This window comes from Phycodurus eques, chromosome 13, assembly GCF_024500275.1.
Source record: "Phycodurus eques isolate BA_2022a chromosome 13, UOR_Pequ_1.1, whole genome shotgun sequence".
NCBI lineage: Eukaryota > Metazoa > Chordata > Actinopteri > Syngnathiformes > Syngnathidae > Phycodurus > Phycodurus eques.
Genome location: NC_084537.1, coordinates 3,082,669 through 3,096,953, shown reverse-complemented (window position 1 = coordinate 3,096,953; position 14,285 = coordinate 3,082,669). Strand labels below are relative to the sequence as shown.

Here is a 14,285-nt window from a genome sequence, read left to right as displayed (position 1 = left end):
CTATTTGGGAACAGCTGGGTGCCATGATTGGATATAAAAGGAGCTTCCCTGAATTGCTCAGTCATTCACAAACAAAGATGGGGCGAGGTTCACCTCTTTGTGAACAAGTGCATGAGAAAATAGTCGAACAGTTTAAGGACAATGTTCCTCAATGTACAATTCCAAGGAATTTAGGACTTTCATCATCTACGGTCCATAATATCATGAAAAGGTTCAGAGAATCTGGAGAAATCACTGCATGTAAGCGGCAAAGCCGAAAACCAACATTCATTGCCCGTGACGTTCGATCCCTCAGGCGGCACTGCATCAAAAGCCGACATCAATGGTGTCAAGTATATCACCACATGGGTTGAGGAACACTTCAGAAAACCAATGTCAGTAAATACAATTCGTGGCTACATCTGTAAGTGCAACTTGAAGATAGCTGGGATAAGTGGTAAAGAAAATGGATGGATGATTAATGGATTGTTTTTTTGGGGGGGCGACATGGGGTTACTGGTGAATCCACACAAAGGGTGTGAAGTTTCTGGCACCATGACTGAGCTCTGTTGCTGTGACTACTGGAGTGGTTACCTCTGAGGACAAATACAGTGGCAGCAGCTGTGGCTCAGTTAGTAAAGCGGATCATCCACTGACCAAAGGGTCAATGGATCGAATCAGACTCGAATCCGGGAATTATCCTTGGGCAGGACACTGAACCCTAAATTGCTCCTAGTGGGTCTGGCAGCGGGTTGCATAGCAGCCGCCACCAATTTTTGTATGTACAGTACAGCTCATCATTATTGGCACCCCTTCATTTTTTGAACAACCTGGATAATATCTTCAGAAATAAATGGAAATGTATATCAGGATTTTTTTAATTGGTGGTCCAAAGTCATTTCAAAAATGTTTTTTTCAACATATTTTAATTTAAAAAAAAAAAAAAAACAGAAGACAACATGTGCAGCAATACTGGCCCCCCTCCTTAATAGGTGGTTGGACACCCTTTGGCAGCGATGACAGCCTCCAAACGTTGCTTGTAGCAATCTGTAAGCTTTTTGCACTTCTCAGGTGGGATTTTCTCCCACTCTTCCTTTGCAATTTGTTCAAGCATTTTAACATTTGCAGGGTTCTTTTCCCTAAGGGCAGATTTCAGATTTTCATTTGGATTGAGATTTTTATTTTATTTTTTTTCCCCTTTGCTGGCCATTTTTAAAAAAGTTTTAAATTTTTCCCCCCCCCTTTTCAACCATTCCTGTGTGCTTTTGGATGTGTGCTTTGGATTTTTGTCTTGCTGGAGGACACATGATCTTTGCCCCAAACCAAGTTTTCATTCATTTTGCTCTAAAATCTCTTAATAATTTTCTTATTTATGATACCTGTGATAGAGTTAAAGCCTCCAGTACGAGATGCAATAAAGCAGCCCCACAGCATTATGGATCCTCCACCATACTTGACTTTTGGCAGGGTGTTCTTTTCCTGAAAGGCTTTATTGCGCTGTTTATAAACATACTTTGTTTGCATTGCTAAAATGTTTTGTTTCATCTGCTAATAAAATATTAATTGCTTTTTTGTATCAAACAAGTTCTCTTGATTGAGGTTTCCCTTGCCCAGACGCCAGTAACCGGGGCCCCCCTCTGGAGCCAGGCCTGGAAGTGGGTCTCGAAGGCGAGCGCCTGGTGGCCGGGCCTGCACCCATGGCACAGCTCGAAAGGGTACCCTTCCCATGGGCTCACCACATGTGGGAGGGGCCATAGGGGTCGGGTGCAGTGTGAGTTGCGCGGTCGCCGAAGGCAGGGACCTTGGTGATCCGATCCCCGGCTATAGTAGCTGGCTCTAGGGACGTGGAATGTCACCTCTCTGGCAGGGTAGGATCCCAAGCTGGTGTGTGAGGTCGAGAAGTTCTGACTAGATATAGTCGGGCTCGCCCCCACACACGGTTTGGGCTCTGGTACCAGTCTTCTCGAGCGGGGTTAGAGTCTCTTCCACTCTTCCCATAACGGACACCATGTTCATGCATAAGGGTGTCTACACGTGCACTTGGCACCAGGACACCCTCACCTATGGTCACGAGCTGTGGATTGTGACCGAAAGAACAAGATCCCCCGATAGAAGCGGCCAAAATGAGTTTCCTCCGCAGGGTGTCCGGGCTCTCCCTGAGAGATAGGGTGAGAAACTCTGTCATCCGGGAGGATCTCAAAGTAGAGCCGCTGTTCCTCCACATCGAGAGGAGCCAGATGAGGTGGCTGGGGCATCCGATTCGAATGCCTCCCGGACGTCTCCCTGGTGAGGTGTTCCAGGCACGTCCCACCGGAAGGAGACCCCGGGGACGACCCAGGACACGCTGGAGAGACTACATCTCTCGGCTGGCCTGGGAACGCCTTGGATCCCTTCGGAAGAGCTGGGGAGAGAGAAGTCTGGGCCCCCGCGACCCAACCTCGGATATGCGGTAAAAAATGGATGGATGGAAGTTCTCTAGAATTTTTTTTTCACTTGATTCATTTTCTTCAGGACCTATTCCACATTTAGTACTTAAACTTCATGGGTGCCAATAATGGTGAGCATGACTATATGAATGTGTACCTGAATGGGTGAATGTCAAGTTAAGTTCATGTGTATAGCCCTTAATCACAAGAGTCCCAAATGGCTACACAGGGCTACAGTTGACAAAGATTGACGACATCTCGATGAGTCTAAATCCCCCAATCGGGCAAGGGAAAAACTCAAAACCCCATTGGGGTGGGGGGCTTGAGAAGGGAGGGATCCCACTTTCAGGATTGATCAGGCTGCAATGGCTGGAGAGAGCAACATCTCATAGATAATGGTGCTGTACAATGTTACTGAGATGAAGCGCCGCAGGTAGATAGATGGCTCCAGCAAAGAGGTTCTGCCTCAGAACCACCAGGCTCGGTTGGTTGGAGCAGAATCCTCCACAGCAAGTGGTCCACCTCAGATCTTGTCCGAGTTGGTCGGTGCAGAATCCATACTTGAATGTGAGTCTCTTTAAAGGGTGTTGGGTACGGTGATGCTGTAGATAAAGTGCTACAGTATATACAGTGTATTGAAAAAGTATTTGCCCCTTCTCAAATAATTTTTTTTTTTACATAGTTTCCCCACTTTAATGTTAAAGATTAGCAAAAAAATATAAATATCAAAGATAACTCAACTAAACAGGATATGCAGTTTGTACATTTTTTTAAAGAAAAACAAATCCTAAATTACCTGGCCTTGTGTAATTGCAAGTAATTGCCCACCTTTTTAAATCATTAACTGTGGCTCATCACATTTTTTTGTAAAGCTAAGTTCGTGTTGACCACACCCAAGCCTGATTAACTCCAGTTCTGTTCAATCAAGAAATCACTTAAATAGAACCTTCATCCATTTTCTGTTCCGCTTATCCTCAATAGGGTCGCGGGCGTGCTGGAGCCTATCCCAGCTGTCTTAAGGTGAGAGGCGGGGTAGATCCTGAACTGGTTGCCAGCCAGTGGCAGGGCACATCTAAACAAACAACCATTCACACTCACGTTCACACCTACGGCCAATTTAGAGCCTACAATCAACCTACCATGCAATATTTTTGGGATCTGGGAGGAAACCGGAGTACCAGAAGAAAACTCCACACGGGCGGGGCTGGGGTTTGAAGCCTAGTCCTCAGAACTGTGAGTCAGATGTGCTAATCAGTTGTCCACCGTGCCGCCTTAAATAGAACCTGTTTGACAAAATTTATTTTTTTTATCTAAAAAAACAAAAACAAAAAAAAAAGTCATGATCCAAAGAAATTCAAGAACAGACGACGAATAAATTGACATCAATCAGTCTGGAAAGGGTTACGAAGCCATTTCTAAAGCGTTAGGACTCCAGCAAACCATGGTGAAAGCCATGATTCACAAATGAAGACTACATAGAATAGTGGTAAACTTTCCAAGGAGTGACCGTCTGACAAAAATTACCCCAAGAGCACACCGACTCATCCAGGAGTCACAAAGGAACCCAGGACAACATCTAAAGAACTGTAGGTCTCCCTTGTCACAGTTCAGGATTGATGGAAACATAAATTCTGCTCTTTAACAGAAAATGTTGAAGGAGAATGTTTGTCACCTCAACCTGAAGCGCACTTGTATTCTCCAGCACGACAAAGATCCAAAACACACAAGCAAGTCAACTTCTGAATGGTTTAAAAACAAACCTAAATCAAGGTTCTGTTGTGGCCTTGTCAAATTCCAGACTTTAATCCGGTTGAAAGACTGCAGCTGTTCGTGCTTGAAAACCCTCCAGTATTACTTCAAAAAATTTTGCAGGGAAGAGTGGGCCAAATTATCACCACAGAGATGTGAAAGACCGGTTATAGAAAACGATTACCGGTTATAGAAAACGCTTGATTTCAGTTGTTGCCACTGAGGGTGGCCCAACGAGTTATTAGGTTTAACAGGCCATTACTTCTTCACACAGGGCCACGTGAGTTTTCCTTAATAAATAAAATCACCATTTAAAAACGGAATTTTATGTTTAGTTTGGTTATTTCTGTCTGATACTTAAATTTGTTTGATGAGCTTAAACATTAAACTACGGAAACTGTGCAAGAAAAAAAATTAGAATTTGAGAAGGGTGCAAATAACTTGAATTACCAAGAAAACTAAGTATAAAGCTGTGGGTGTGGCAGACTGAGTGTGCTTCCTATGATTGTGCGTGTGCTTGCATGAGAAAATGATTGGCACACTTGTAGCGGACATGCACGCCGCAACTTTGAGGAGTCACAGAGACTCGCGACCACCTGAGAAGTCCCACTCCTCCACGCTGCCCTGCTGTGAGACGGCGACTAGGACAGGGCCTGGTGCACGTCAAGTGGACCTTAACCAAATTAACAGCTTCCCGTCAAATCTTGATTCCTGTCTTCAAAAGACCCCTTCCCGGACCAAATGGTTGGGCAAGACTATGTGGTTAATATCCGCCGATGCGCATGAGGCTCCACCCAGTGGCGTTGAGAGGAACTGCAAACGCCAGAACTTGTGGACGTGCCTCTGATGTTTGTTAGCAGAGGATAAAATGTCTGTTTGTATATCTTGCAAACTCTTGTAGAAATATTCCAAATGTATGTCTTGGTGTCTGTGTCCCCATTCTCACTTTGACAGGTCCTCTGCATGATTTTGAAAGCCGTTCATGATTTGAAATCAAACGGTACGAAATGTTGTATTGAACAATAAGCAACCGATATGCCACGACCAAAGTTTAAACAATGATCCTCTGCGTGAGAGTACAAAGTTGGGAGTGCTTTAGATTAATATTATTTTCCATTCCAAATCCATTTACTCAAATTTGTAGACAGGATTCAGGCTGATGGGTGTGGTCTTCTCCAAGTCGGCACTCCCTCTTCCTACGCCCCGCCCCTGGGGTATTTAACTCTAAACTCACACCTTTCTCAGGGAGTTGAGTTCAGGCTAGTCTTGTTTTTCCTCTCCTCGTACCTTGCGGGCAGCTCGCCAGCCGGGCTGCCCGTCGGCCACCCCTCCCCCGTTTCCCATTTTGTGCGCCTCTCTTGTTCCCTTTGTTTGTATTTTTGTTCATCTTTTCATCTGCAACCAAATCTATCGCCTTGCTTCCGGAACCGCTTCCAAAGGAAGACCACCCCCAAAGACCAGCTGATCAGCGTTCGTGAGTTGACACTGCAATCCTTACTATGATGTAGAACATCAGTGCGTAATAATTGTGGGGAAAGTACTAGCTTCATACGAAATCCCAACTTTGCCTTCTCTCGCTCTGACTCAACACATTAAACACTCACACGCTCATTTAGTTTAGCCCAGCGACCACACACGATATCCTCTTTTCCATTTTTGTACGCCTTATTTTCTTTCTTTCGTTTACCCTTAGTGTTATTTTCTTGCTGTAGTTTGTAGTTGTGTTTCATTAAATATACCATAAAATTCCACTCGTGGTCGTATTTTGTGTGTGTTCTGAATTTAAGTAAACCTTTGTAACCTAGGACTCAAAATGTCAGAGTGTAGCAACCTCCAGATTATGAGACTGATTAAAAAGGTTTGTCGTCATTTCGCCTATAGTTAAACTTGTAAAAAGTGATGTGGTGCCCCTCATATATATAAAATATCTTGATTTATAACGCTGTAATTTAAAATTGCGATAAACCGGAAGTAATGCAAACATCGCTCCTGGCTTATTACTTTCTCCTAAATTAATTACAATTCTTATTTCATACATAATCACTACACACTCTTCGGTCACGCCTTCTGCCACAACAGTCTCTGATGGGCTGTTCCTGTCACAACAGGACAAGTTTTAAATAATTACAATTACATTAGAGGCAGAAGATGGGGACAGTAAGAGATTTTTTTTTTTTTTTCCCAAAAGATCACTTTCATAATAATCTACTGTCAGGTCATACAGACATTACATAACATAGTGAACCAATAAAAAAAAAAATCTTTCTTATTTTGTTTAATGATTTCCTGCCTCCTTGGAGCTAAAATAACCACTCAGCATTTAGAGTTTTATAAAAATATTCTTATTTAAATTTTATAGCATGTCCATTGTTGAGGAAAACAGAACAATTTTACTATAACACAGTGAATATATTACAAGCTTTTATGAAAGCAAGAATGTCAATCAATTTTTTTATATTTCTTTGGAAATAAAACTGAGCATTTGCCTAGTGTTTGTTAAATTCCATCCATTTTCCGTACCGCTTATCCTCACTAGGGTCGCTGGCGTGATGGAGTCTGTCCCAGCTATCTTTGGGCGAGAGGGTGAACTGGTCACCAGCCAAGAGCATTTTTTGTTGTTGTTGTTAAATTGCTGAACAAAATGTCTTTTATATCATACACAAGGCCTTCTTTGGTTTCTCTCATCACTGTTATCACTGTACTGGGACAAGTACAGTATTTAATTGACTTGAGCTTAAACGTGTCTTCTTCTCTCTCTCTTCTCTTCTCGCTTTAACGTGTCTCCTCTTCACAGTCAGGAGCTCTCGGCAGTCTTCTTCTCCTTTTCCTTTCGACTTGTCCCGTTAGGGGTCGTCACAGCGTGTCATCCTTTTCCATGTCAGCCTATCTCCTGTCCTCCACTCTAACACCAACTACCCTCATGTCTTCCCTCACGACATCCATCAACCTTCTCTTTGGTCTTCCTCAAGCTCTCTTGCCTGGCAGCTCCATCCTCATCACCCTTCTACCAATATACTAACTCTCTCTCCTCTGGACGTGTCCAAACCATCGAAGTCCGCTCTCTCTAACTTTGTCTCCAAAACATCTAACCTTGGCTGTCCCTTTGAGCTAATTTCTAATTTTATCCAACCCGGTCACTCCGAGAGAGAACCTCAACATCTTCATTTCCGCCATCTCCAGCTCTGCTTCCTGTTGTCTCTTCAGTGGAACTGTCTCTAAGCCGTACATCATGACTGGCCTCACCACTGTCTTACAAACTTTGCCCTTCATCCTAGCAGAGACTCTTCTGTCACATAACACACCTGACACCTTCCTCCACCCATTCAGTCCTGCTTGGACTCGTTTCTTCATTTACTGACCACACTCACCATTGCTCTGGACTGTTGACCCCAAGTATTTAAAGTCCTCCACCCTTGCTATCTCTTCTCCCTGTAGCCTCACTCTTCCCCCTCCACCCCTCTCATTCATGCACAAACTATATTGTCTTACTTTGGCTAATCTTCATTCCTCTCCTTTCCAGTGCACCCCTCCACCTTTCTAACTGTTCCTCCACCTGCTCCCTGCAGATCACGGTCATCTGCAAACATCATGGTCCACGAGGATTCTAGTCTAACCTCATCTGTCAGCCTATTCATCACCACTGCAAACAGGAAGGGGCTTAGGGCTGATCCCTGATGCAGTCCCACCTCCTCTTTGAACTCCCTCATACGTGTCCCGTACTATTATAACATACTTCTGCCACTCCAGACTTCCGCATGCCGTACCACAGTTCTTCTCTGGGAACTCTGTCATAGGCTTTCTCTTGAGCTACAAAGACACAATGTCGCTCATTTTGACCTTCTCTGTACTTTTCCATCAACATCCTCAAGGCAAATAATGCATCTGTGGTACTCTTTCTAGGCATGAAAGCATACTGTTGCTCGGAAATACTCACTTCTGTCCTGATTCTAGCCTCCACTACTCTTTCCCATAACTTCATTGTGTGGCTCATTAACTTTATTCCTCTATAGTTCCCACAGCTCTGCACATCACTTTTGTTCTTGAAATTGGGCACCTGCACACTTTTCCTCCATTTCTCAGGCATTTTCTCACCCGCTAGAATTCTGTTGAACAAGCTGGTCAAAAACGCCACAATCACCTCTCCTAGATGCTTCCATACCTCCACAGGTATATCTTCAGGACCAACCGCCTTTCCATTTTTCATTCTCTTTGCTACTTCCTGGTCCACCACACTTGGCTCTTCTACTCTTCTTTCGCTCCGATTTTCCTTATTCATCAACTGCTCAAAATATTCTTTCCATCTATCCAGCACGCTGCTGGCACCAGTCAACACATTTCCAGCTCTCTGCATCGGTTCTGCTTCCTACAACAGCGTCAAAATTAAATAAATAAATAGTTATAAACTACTATATATTAATTACATTAATTATGTAGAAAATACATTCATCATTTTTTACCATTTTATTATTATTGGGGCAGAAATGTGAATGTATACAAATAACTAGCAAACTAGATAGCTTTTAGCTAACCCCAATAAATCATCCTCATGTCCATTACAGTAGACATTCATAAAAGGGCTATTATTTTTCCCAACGAAAAGTTCAGATTAACTCTGACTCCAATTTATATTGCATAACATATTCATAAACAAGAAAATATATGATTATCATTACTAAAATAACAATATCTTAAAATTTGTCTTACCTTTTCTGTTTTCCTGGCATTTGTGTTTTGCTGCAGTCTCCATTTTGTCTCAGCAAGAAAGCAAAGCTCCTTTGATCCCACCCAAACACATGATATAATTGGAAAGGCCATGATGTCCTTTACTGAGCACACCAGGTTTTAGTTGGATAGTCAAAAGAGAGAGAGAGAAACAAAATGTCCACTACAGCAGACACAAATGAATAGGCTGGGACTCCGGAGGATTTTTTTTAGGCCGCACCTTTAAATTGTAGCAAATGAGTCAGTGCTATGGTGCACACAAAATCCTTAGGAAAACTCCTTAAATATAAAAAATGTATTTGATGATATATAATGAGCAACTGCTTTCTTATGTATCTGACCTGGGGTTGCGTGTGATTAAAAGTCATTAACATCCCTTAGTTTCGTGGACCTTTTTTGGAAGCAAAATCGAAGGTAACAGTGTCACTCCTCTATGTGTCTACCATTATTATGAACTCATATTTTTTCCCCATAAATTCCATCTTTCATTGAACAAAGTGATTATGTATAATATATATATATATTTTTTTAAAAATAAGAAACCCTTTGACCTTGTGATACAGGTTGTGTTCAGATCCACATCTGCAATGGTTTACATCTTCATCCAAATGAGCTGTGAGATGTGGGACTTTGACATTAACGGTTAGTTGGTTGCCCTGGTTTGCACGAAGCATATGGTTTTAGATTTGTTTTTTGTCTCATCAAGGCATTTCACTTATAGGTGATTTATACTTTGAAAAGGCAGTGAATGGTTTCCTTTCAGACCTTTTTGGCAAGTGGAAGGTTTGTGAGTCATCTTTTGGTTTGGCCATTTTTCATCCATAAAATGCTATATATATAATAATAATTTGTAATTAATTGTTGTTTTAAATAGGATAAAAATTGCAGTCATGAAGTGACAGTTGTGCTCTTTTCACGCACTTTCTACAATGCGAAATCAAAAGGTGAGTCACTCATCACCTTGTTTGATACACATTAATATTACAGCAATAGAATATGAGTAATAATTTTTTTAACAGATGAATTTCCTGAGAGTCTGAGAGCGTCAATCCAACAGGATCACGAAGGATGTTTTTATGAAGACTTTTATAGGTATTATTTTACGCAATTCAATGAAATGAGGTGACTGCAAAATAGGAATGACAAGTCTATTTTCTTTTGTGATTAGAGTTGTGGCTCAGAATGAGAGGCGTGATGAGTGGACATCCCTATTGGTCACTGTCAAGAATCTCTTCATTCAATATCCTGTCCTGGTGCGACTTAAAGAAGCAGGTGCGACTTTAGTTGACTCTTTGGCTGGTACTTTGTTCTGGATGTTGTGTATTAACCAGAAACCTTTTTTTTTTTTTTTTTTTTATGCCAGATGGCTTTCCCTTCGGCTATAATTCTACTTCTGCTCAGGGAAACTACTTGGAAGCAATCAACCTTTCTTTTAATGGTTGGTACCCTAATATAATTTGAAGAAAGTACATTTTGAAATTATACAGCTAAAGTGTACCCCCATTTATAGTGAGTGGGTGATAGGTTCCAAACCCGCCTGCGATAGGTTCAAATCTGCATTACAGAGACTCATATAAAAACTTTTCTGGAGTTGATGCAGAAGAAGTGAAGCGGTGTTGCTACCGGTCAGTTATGGAGATTAAAAAAAAAAAACAGCTGTGGTGCATGACGAAAGAGTCGGTGCAAGAAGATGCCCGGTGCGTTATACAACCCCAATTCCAATCAAGTTGGGATGTTGTGTTAAACATAAATAAAAACAATACAATGATTTGCAAATCATGTCCAACCTATATTTAATTGAATAAACTACAAAGACAACAATATATTTAATGTTTAAACTGATAAACGTGATTGTTTTTAGCAAATAATCATTAACTTAGAATTTTATGGCTGCAACATGTTCCAAAACAGCTGGGACAGGTGGCAAAAAAGACTGAGAAAGTTGAGGAATGCTCATCAAACACCTGTTTGGAACATCCCACAGGTGAACAGGTTAATTTGAAACAGGTGGGTGCCATGATTGGGTATAAAAGGAGCTTCCCTGAATTGCTCAGTCATTCACAAGCCGGAAAGACAGTGCCAAACCTCATTCTGCACGTGTTACAACAGCTTGGCTTCGTAGTAAAAGAGTCCTTTAGGAACTGTAGTTCACTTACTGCGTGTCGCCTAGTAGTGACGTGATCGGGCAGCGCCGTCGTTTTGTCGACTCGCCAGACCAAGCTGAAGTTTGACTGAGAAGCCAACTTTTATGTCCAAGCTGGCTTTTTTTTTTTTTTTTTGCTATGTGTTGCTTACGGAAACAGCTAAGACTATTAGCGACTAACTAGTGCCTTCATGGAACCTGCATGTCTTATATTCGTCTATTGGGGAAAATTCTGAGAAATGGACAACTGCAGAGTCTCAAAATTCTGCTGTCTGCCCTACTGCATCAACAGGACAATTTTACAGCACTACTTTAGCAACAGCAGGAGAACTTCAAAAGCTTTGTCACAATAATTGTGGAGTCAATAACAACAAAGAAAACAGATGATGCACTTTGACTGGAGATAGAGCAGGAAGAAGCAATCTTACTATCTAACAGACACAAATCTGAAAGTCCACTTTAAAACTTTGCAATTTAAGCAACAAGGGAAACGTGCAAAAAATAACTTGATTTTGTTGTAAGTTAAACATAGAAACATATTTTTTAAAAAAGGCCATTCTGCAGCATGTGTGTCATGAATGGTTTTCCTTTTTTACATTGTGATGAATCTAAAACTAACCTTTGCAGTATTATGCACTCCACTTATTTCTGTTCAAATTCTGTGGACAGTTATACATTACCTGTATTTGTTTTGTGGATGGCTGTTCATCTGTGAGGAAGTTAATTCATTTTTGAATTTTTTTTTTCTTGTCTTTATTACACAATAATGATTTATCTTTTTTTTAAAAAAACATTCAAACATACTGAAACTAATAAAAACTAAACTAAAAGGAAGAAGTTTTGAAAAAAATAAAAACGAACAAACCTGTTCTAAAAAATAATAAACAGAATTTGAAAAAAAAAAGTCGAAACAGAATAACTAACCAGAATGGAAACTATTGGAACGATTATAACCCTGCTTCGGAGTTGGTCGAGACTTGAAGGTTATCAACCGATTGATCGGCTCCGCAAAAGACATTTACTCTGCGTTGCCATTGTGTACAGTTTATTTGAATCCAAAAGCTAGTTTATTTTTAGACTTGTTGCATGTATTTGATGTAGTACTGTAAATATCTGACGACCAATAATTATAAAAAAAAAAAATGTCTGCGGTGTGGGACAGACAACACGTCTGAGACAGACAAAACGTAATGCCTCGATCAGACAAATTTGGTATTTCACGATTGCACCATGTCAGACTACTGTAATAAAGTCACCCCACCGCCTCCCGTCTTTTACGATTACTGGTCTTCTCAAATGGGACCGGATACACTTGTTAGCATGGTGACAACAACAACAACGGATTGCGCTGCGTGTATGATAAGAACAAAACGGGGGGAAACGTGTGGTGGTGGTCACCGGTGCTGGGGAGAGTACATTCTTTTAAGGATTGCTTGACGTATGTTCACGTACTTTTAATATGATACGGCTCGCAAACAGGCAACAAAACGTTATGTAGCCTCGCAAGCTAGTGCTAGCACTAACAGTTGTACGTAAACTTGCCAGCATTCTGTCGAATCATGCTCTAAAATTTCGACGTGTGTGAAGTAATTTAATTCCAGTAAGTTGTTACCCATTATTTCTGTCATTTTGTAATGTTGGTTTGACCTGACTGATTAGAATACATGACCTGACTAGAGAATACTTTTGAAGGTACACAGTACACATATACAGTAAATGAACAAGTCATTTAAATAGACACATTGCTCCATCTTTTGATCGGGTCGGTTATCGTTTTTTAAACTCGCTGATCTACCCCAAAAACCTGATTGTGTAAAGCCGAGAAAATACAGATTTAGGGTGCATCATTAGAAGGGGTGTAATGGTATGCCAAATATCACAGTGCGGTATGGTATGTCCAGTACCTTGATTTTAAGGTCATAGTTCAATTAACATTCATTAAAGTTACAGAACAAAATGAAAAACAAAATCAATTTAGCAGTTTTAAGGACGTAAAACGAAACAAAAAACAGCAAACTGCTGTTTTCTTCTTAGGAAACCGAATGATCAATACAGTAATCCCTCATTATGTTGCGGTTCACTAATTGCAGATTCAGTGCATCATAGGATGTTTTCCATCAATCCGTATACTGCAGGTACTCACCTGCACATCACTCGAAGAGTTTGCTTTAATAGCTATTTGATTATGATCAGACAGCACTGACTCTCATAAGGATAGATGGGCTCTATTACTTTTCAAAAATAGAAACCTTACGGAAGAATACTTGTTCATTCATTTGGAGAGTCACCAAGTCTCTTAAAGACATAACGAACATGACCAGAATGCAACTGTGTAACACACAGGGTACAGTCAAGAGTTTCATGAAATAAATTAAGAAATACCAACCTAGCCCAACGTATAGCTAATGCGCACAATAAGAACAATATGGAGAAGGGAAAATGCAAGTAAAGAGCAATGTTCAGCGTGATTTTCTAAAACTACAGTACTATTGTTAAAAAGAACACTGCAAAGAATTCTGGGAACCTGAAGCGGTAGTTCCCATAATGCTTTGTGCGCCCTACACATTCGACCATCGATGTGAAGCACAGTGCCGGATGGTTGAGGCAGGAAATCGCCTCTGTCAACACTGTGTCCGCATGGGTTGATGTTCATGTCACTCAACCAGAGCACACCCACCTTTTTCTGTTTGGATGGCGACCTCAAGTGGACAAATAGAACACCTGCACCTCACGAATATTGAATTGCATATATGATACTTGGAAATTTACATCAATAGTACAATAAATAATTTATTGCTTCTCTGATTTTGTCTATTCCGGGGTTTTCGTGGAACATAACCCCGTTGATAAACAAAGATTACTGTAGTTTGTTTTATGTAGTAATGTACTCTGGTGATGTAGAGGGGAATCTTCATCTTAAAGTTTGTGTTGTGTTTTTACTGTACGACTGTTTGCTCCTCCCTATTCATCTACAACCCCAATTCCAATGAAGTTGGGACCTTGTATTAAACATAAATAAAAACATAATACAATGATTTGCAACTCATGTTCAACCTATATTGAATTGAATACACTACAAAGACAAGATATTTAATGTTGAAACTGATAAACTTTATTGTTTTTAGCAAATGATCATTAACTTAGAATTTTATGGCTGCAACACGTTCCAAAAAAGCTGGGACAGGTGGCAAAAATACTGAGAAAGGTGAGGAATGCTCATCAAACACCTGTTTTGAACATCCTACAGGTGAACAGGCTAATTGGGA

At 40.9% G+C, this 14,285-nt stretch overlaps 1 protein-coding gene across 13 annotated transcripts in view; it reads left to right on the top strand.

Moving 5' to 3' along the window:
- The window catches only part of depdc5 (DEP domain containing 5, GATOR1 subcomplex subunit), a 222,700-nt gene that overhangs the window by 50,499 nt on the left and 157,916 nt on the right, over positions 1-14,285 (top strand). For 10 of the 13 annotated variants that reach the window (XM_061695209.1, XM_061695210.1, XM_061695208.1 and 7 more), the window contains 6 exons: positions 9,440-9,518; positions 9,598-9,659; positions 9,751-9,820; positions 9,896-9,968; positions 10,045-10,148; positions 10,240-10,314. In XM_061695209.1, the coding sequence (XP_061551193.1) occupies positions 9,440-9,518; positions 9,598-9,659; positions 9,751-9,820; positions 9,896-9,968; positions 10,045-10,148; positions 10,240-10,314 (463 nt within the window). Of the gene's footprint in view, positions 1-9,439; positions 9,519-9,597; positions 9,664-9,750; positions 9,821-9,895; positions 9,969-10,044; positions 10,149-10,239; positions 10,315-14,285 lie in introns of those variants that run through there. The other 3 variants (XM_061695221.1, XM_061695211.1, XM_061695212.1) reach the window with 3 other exon arrangements.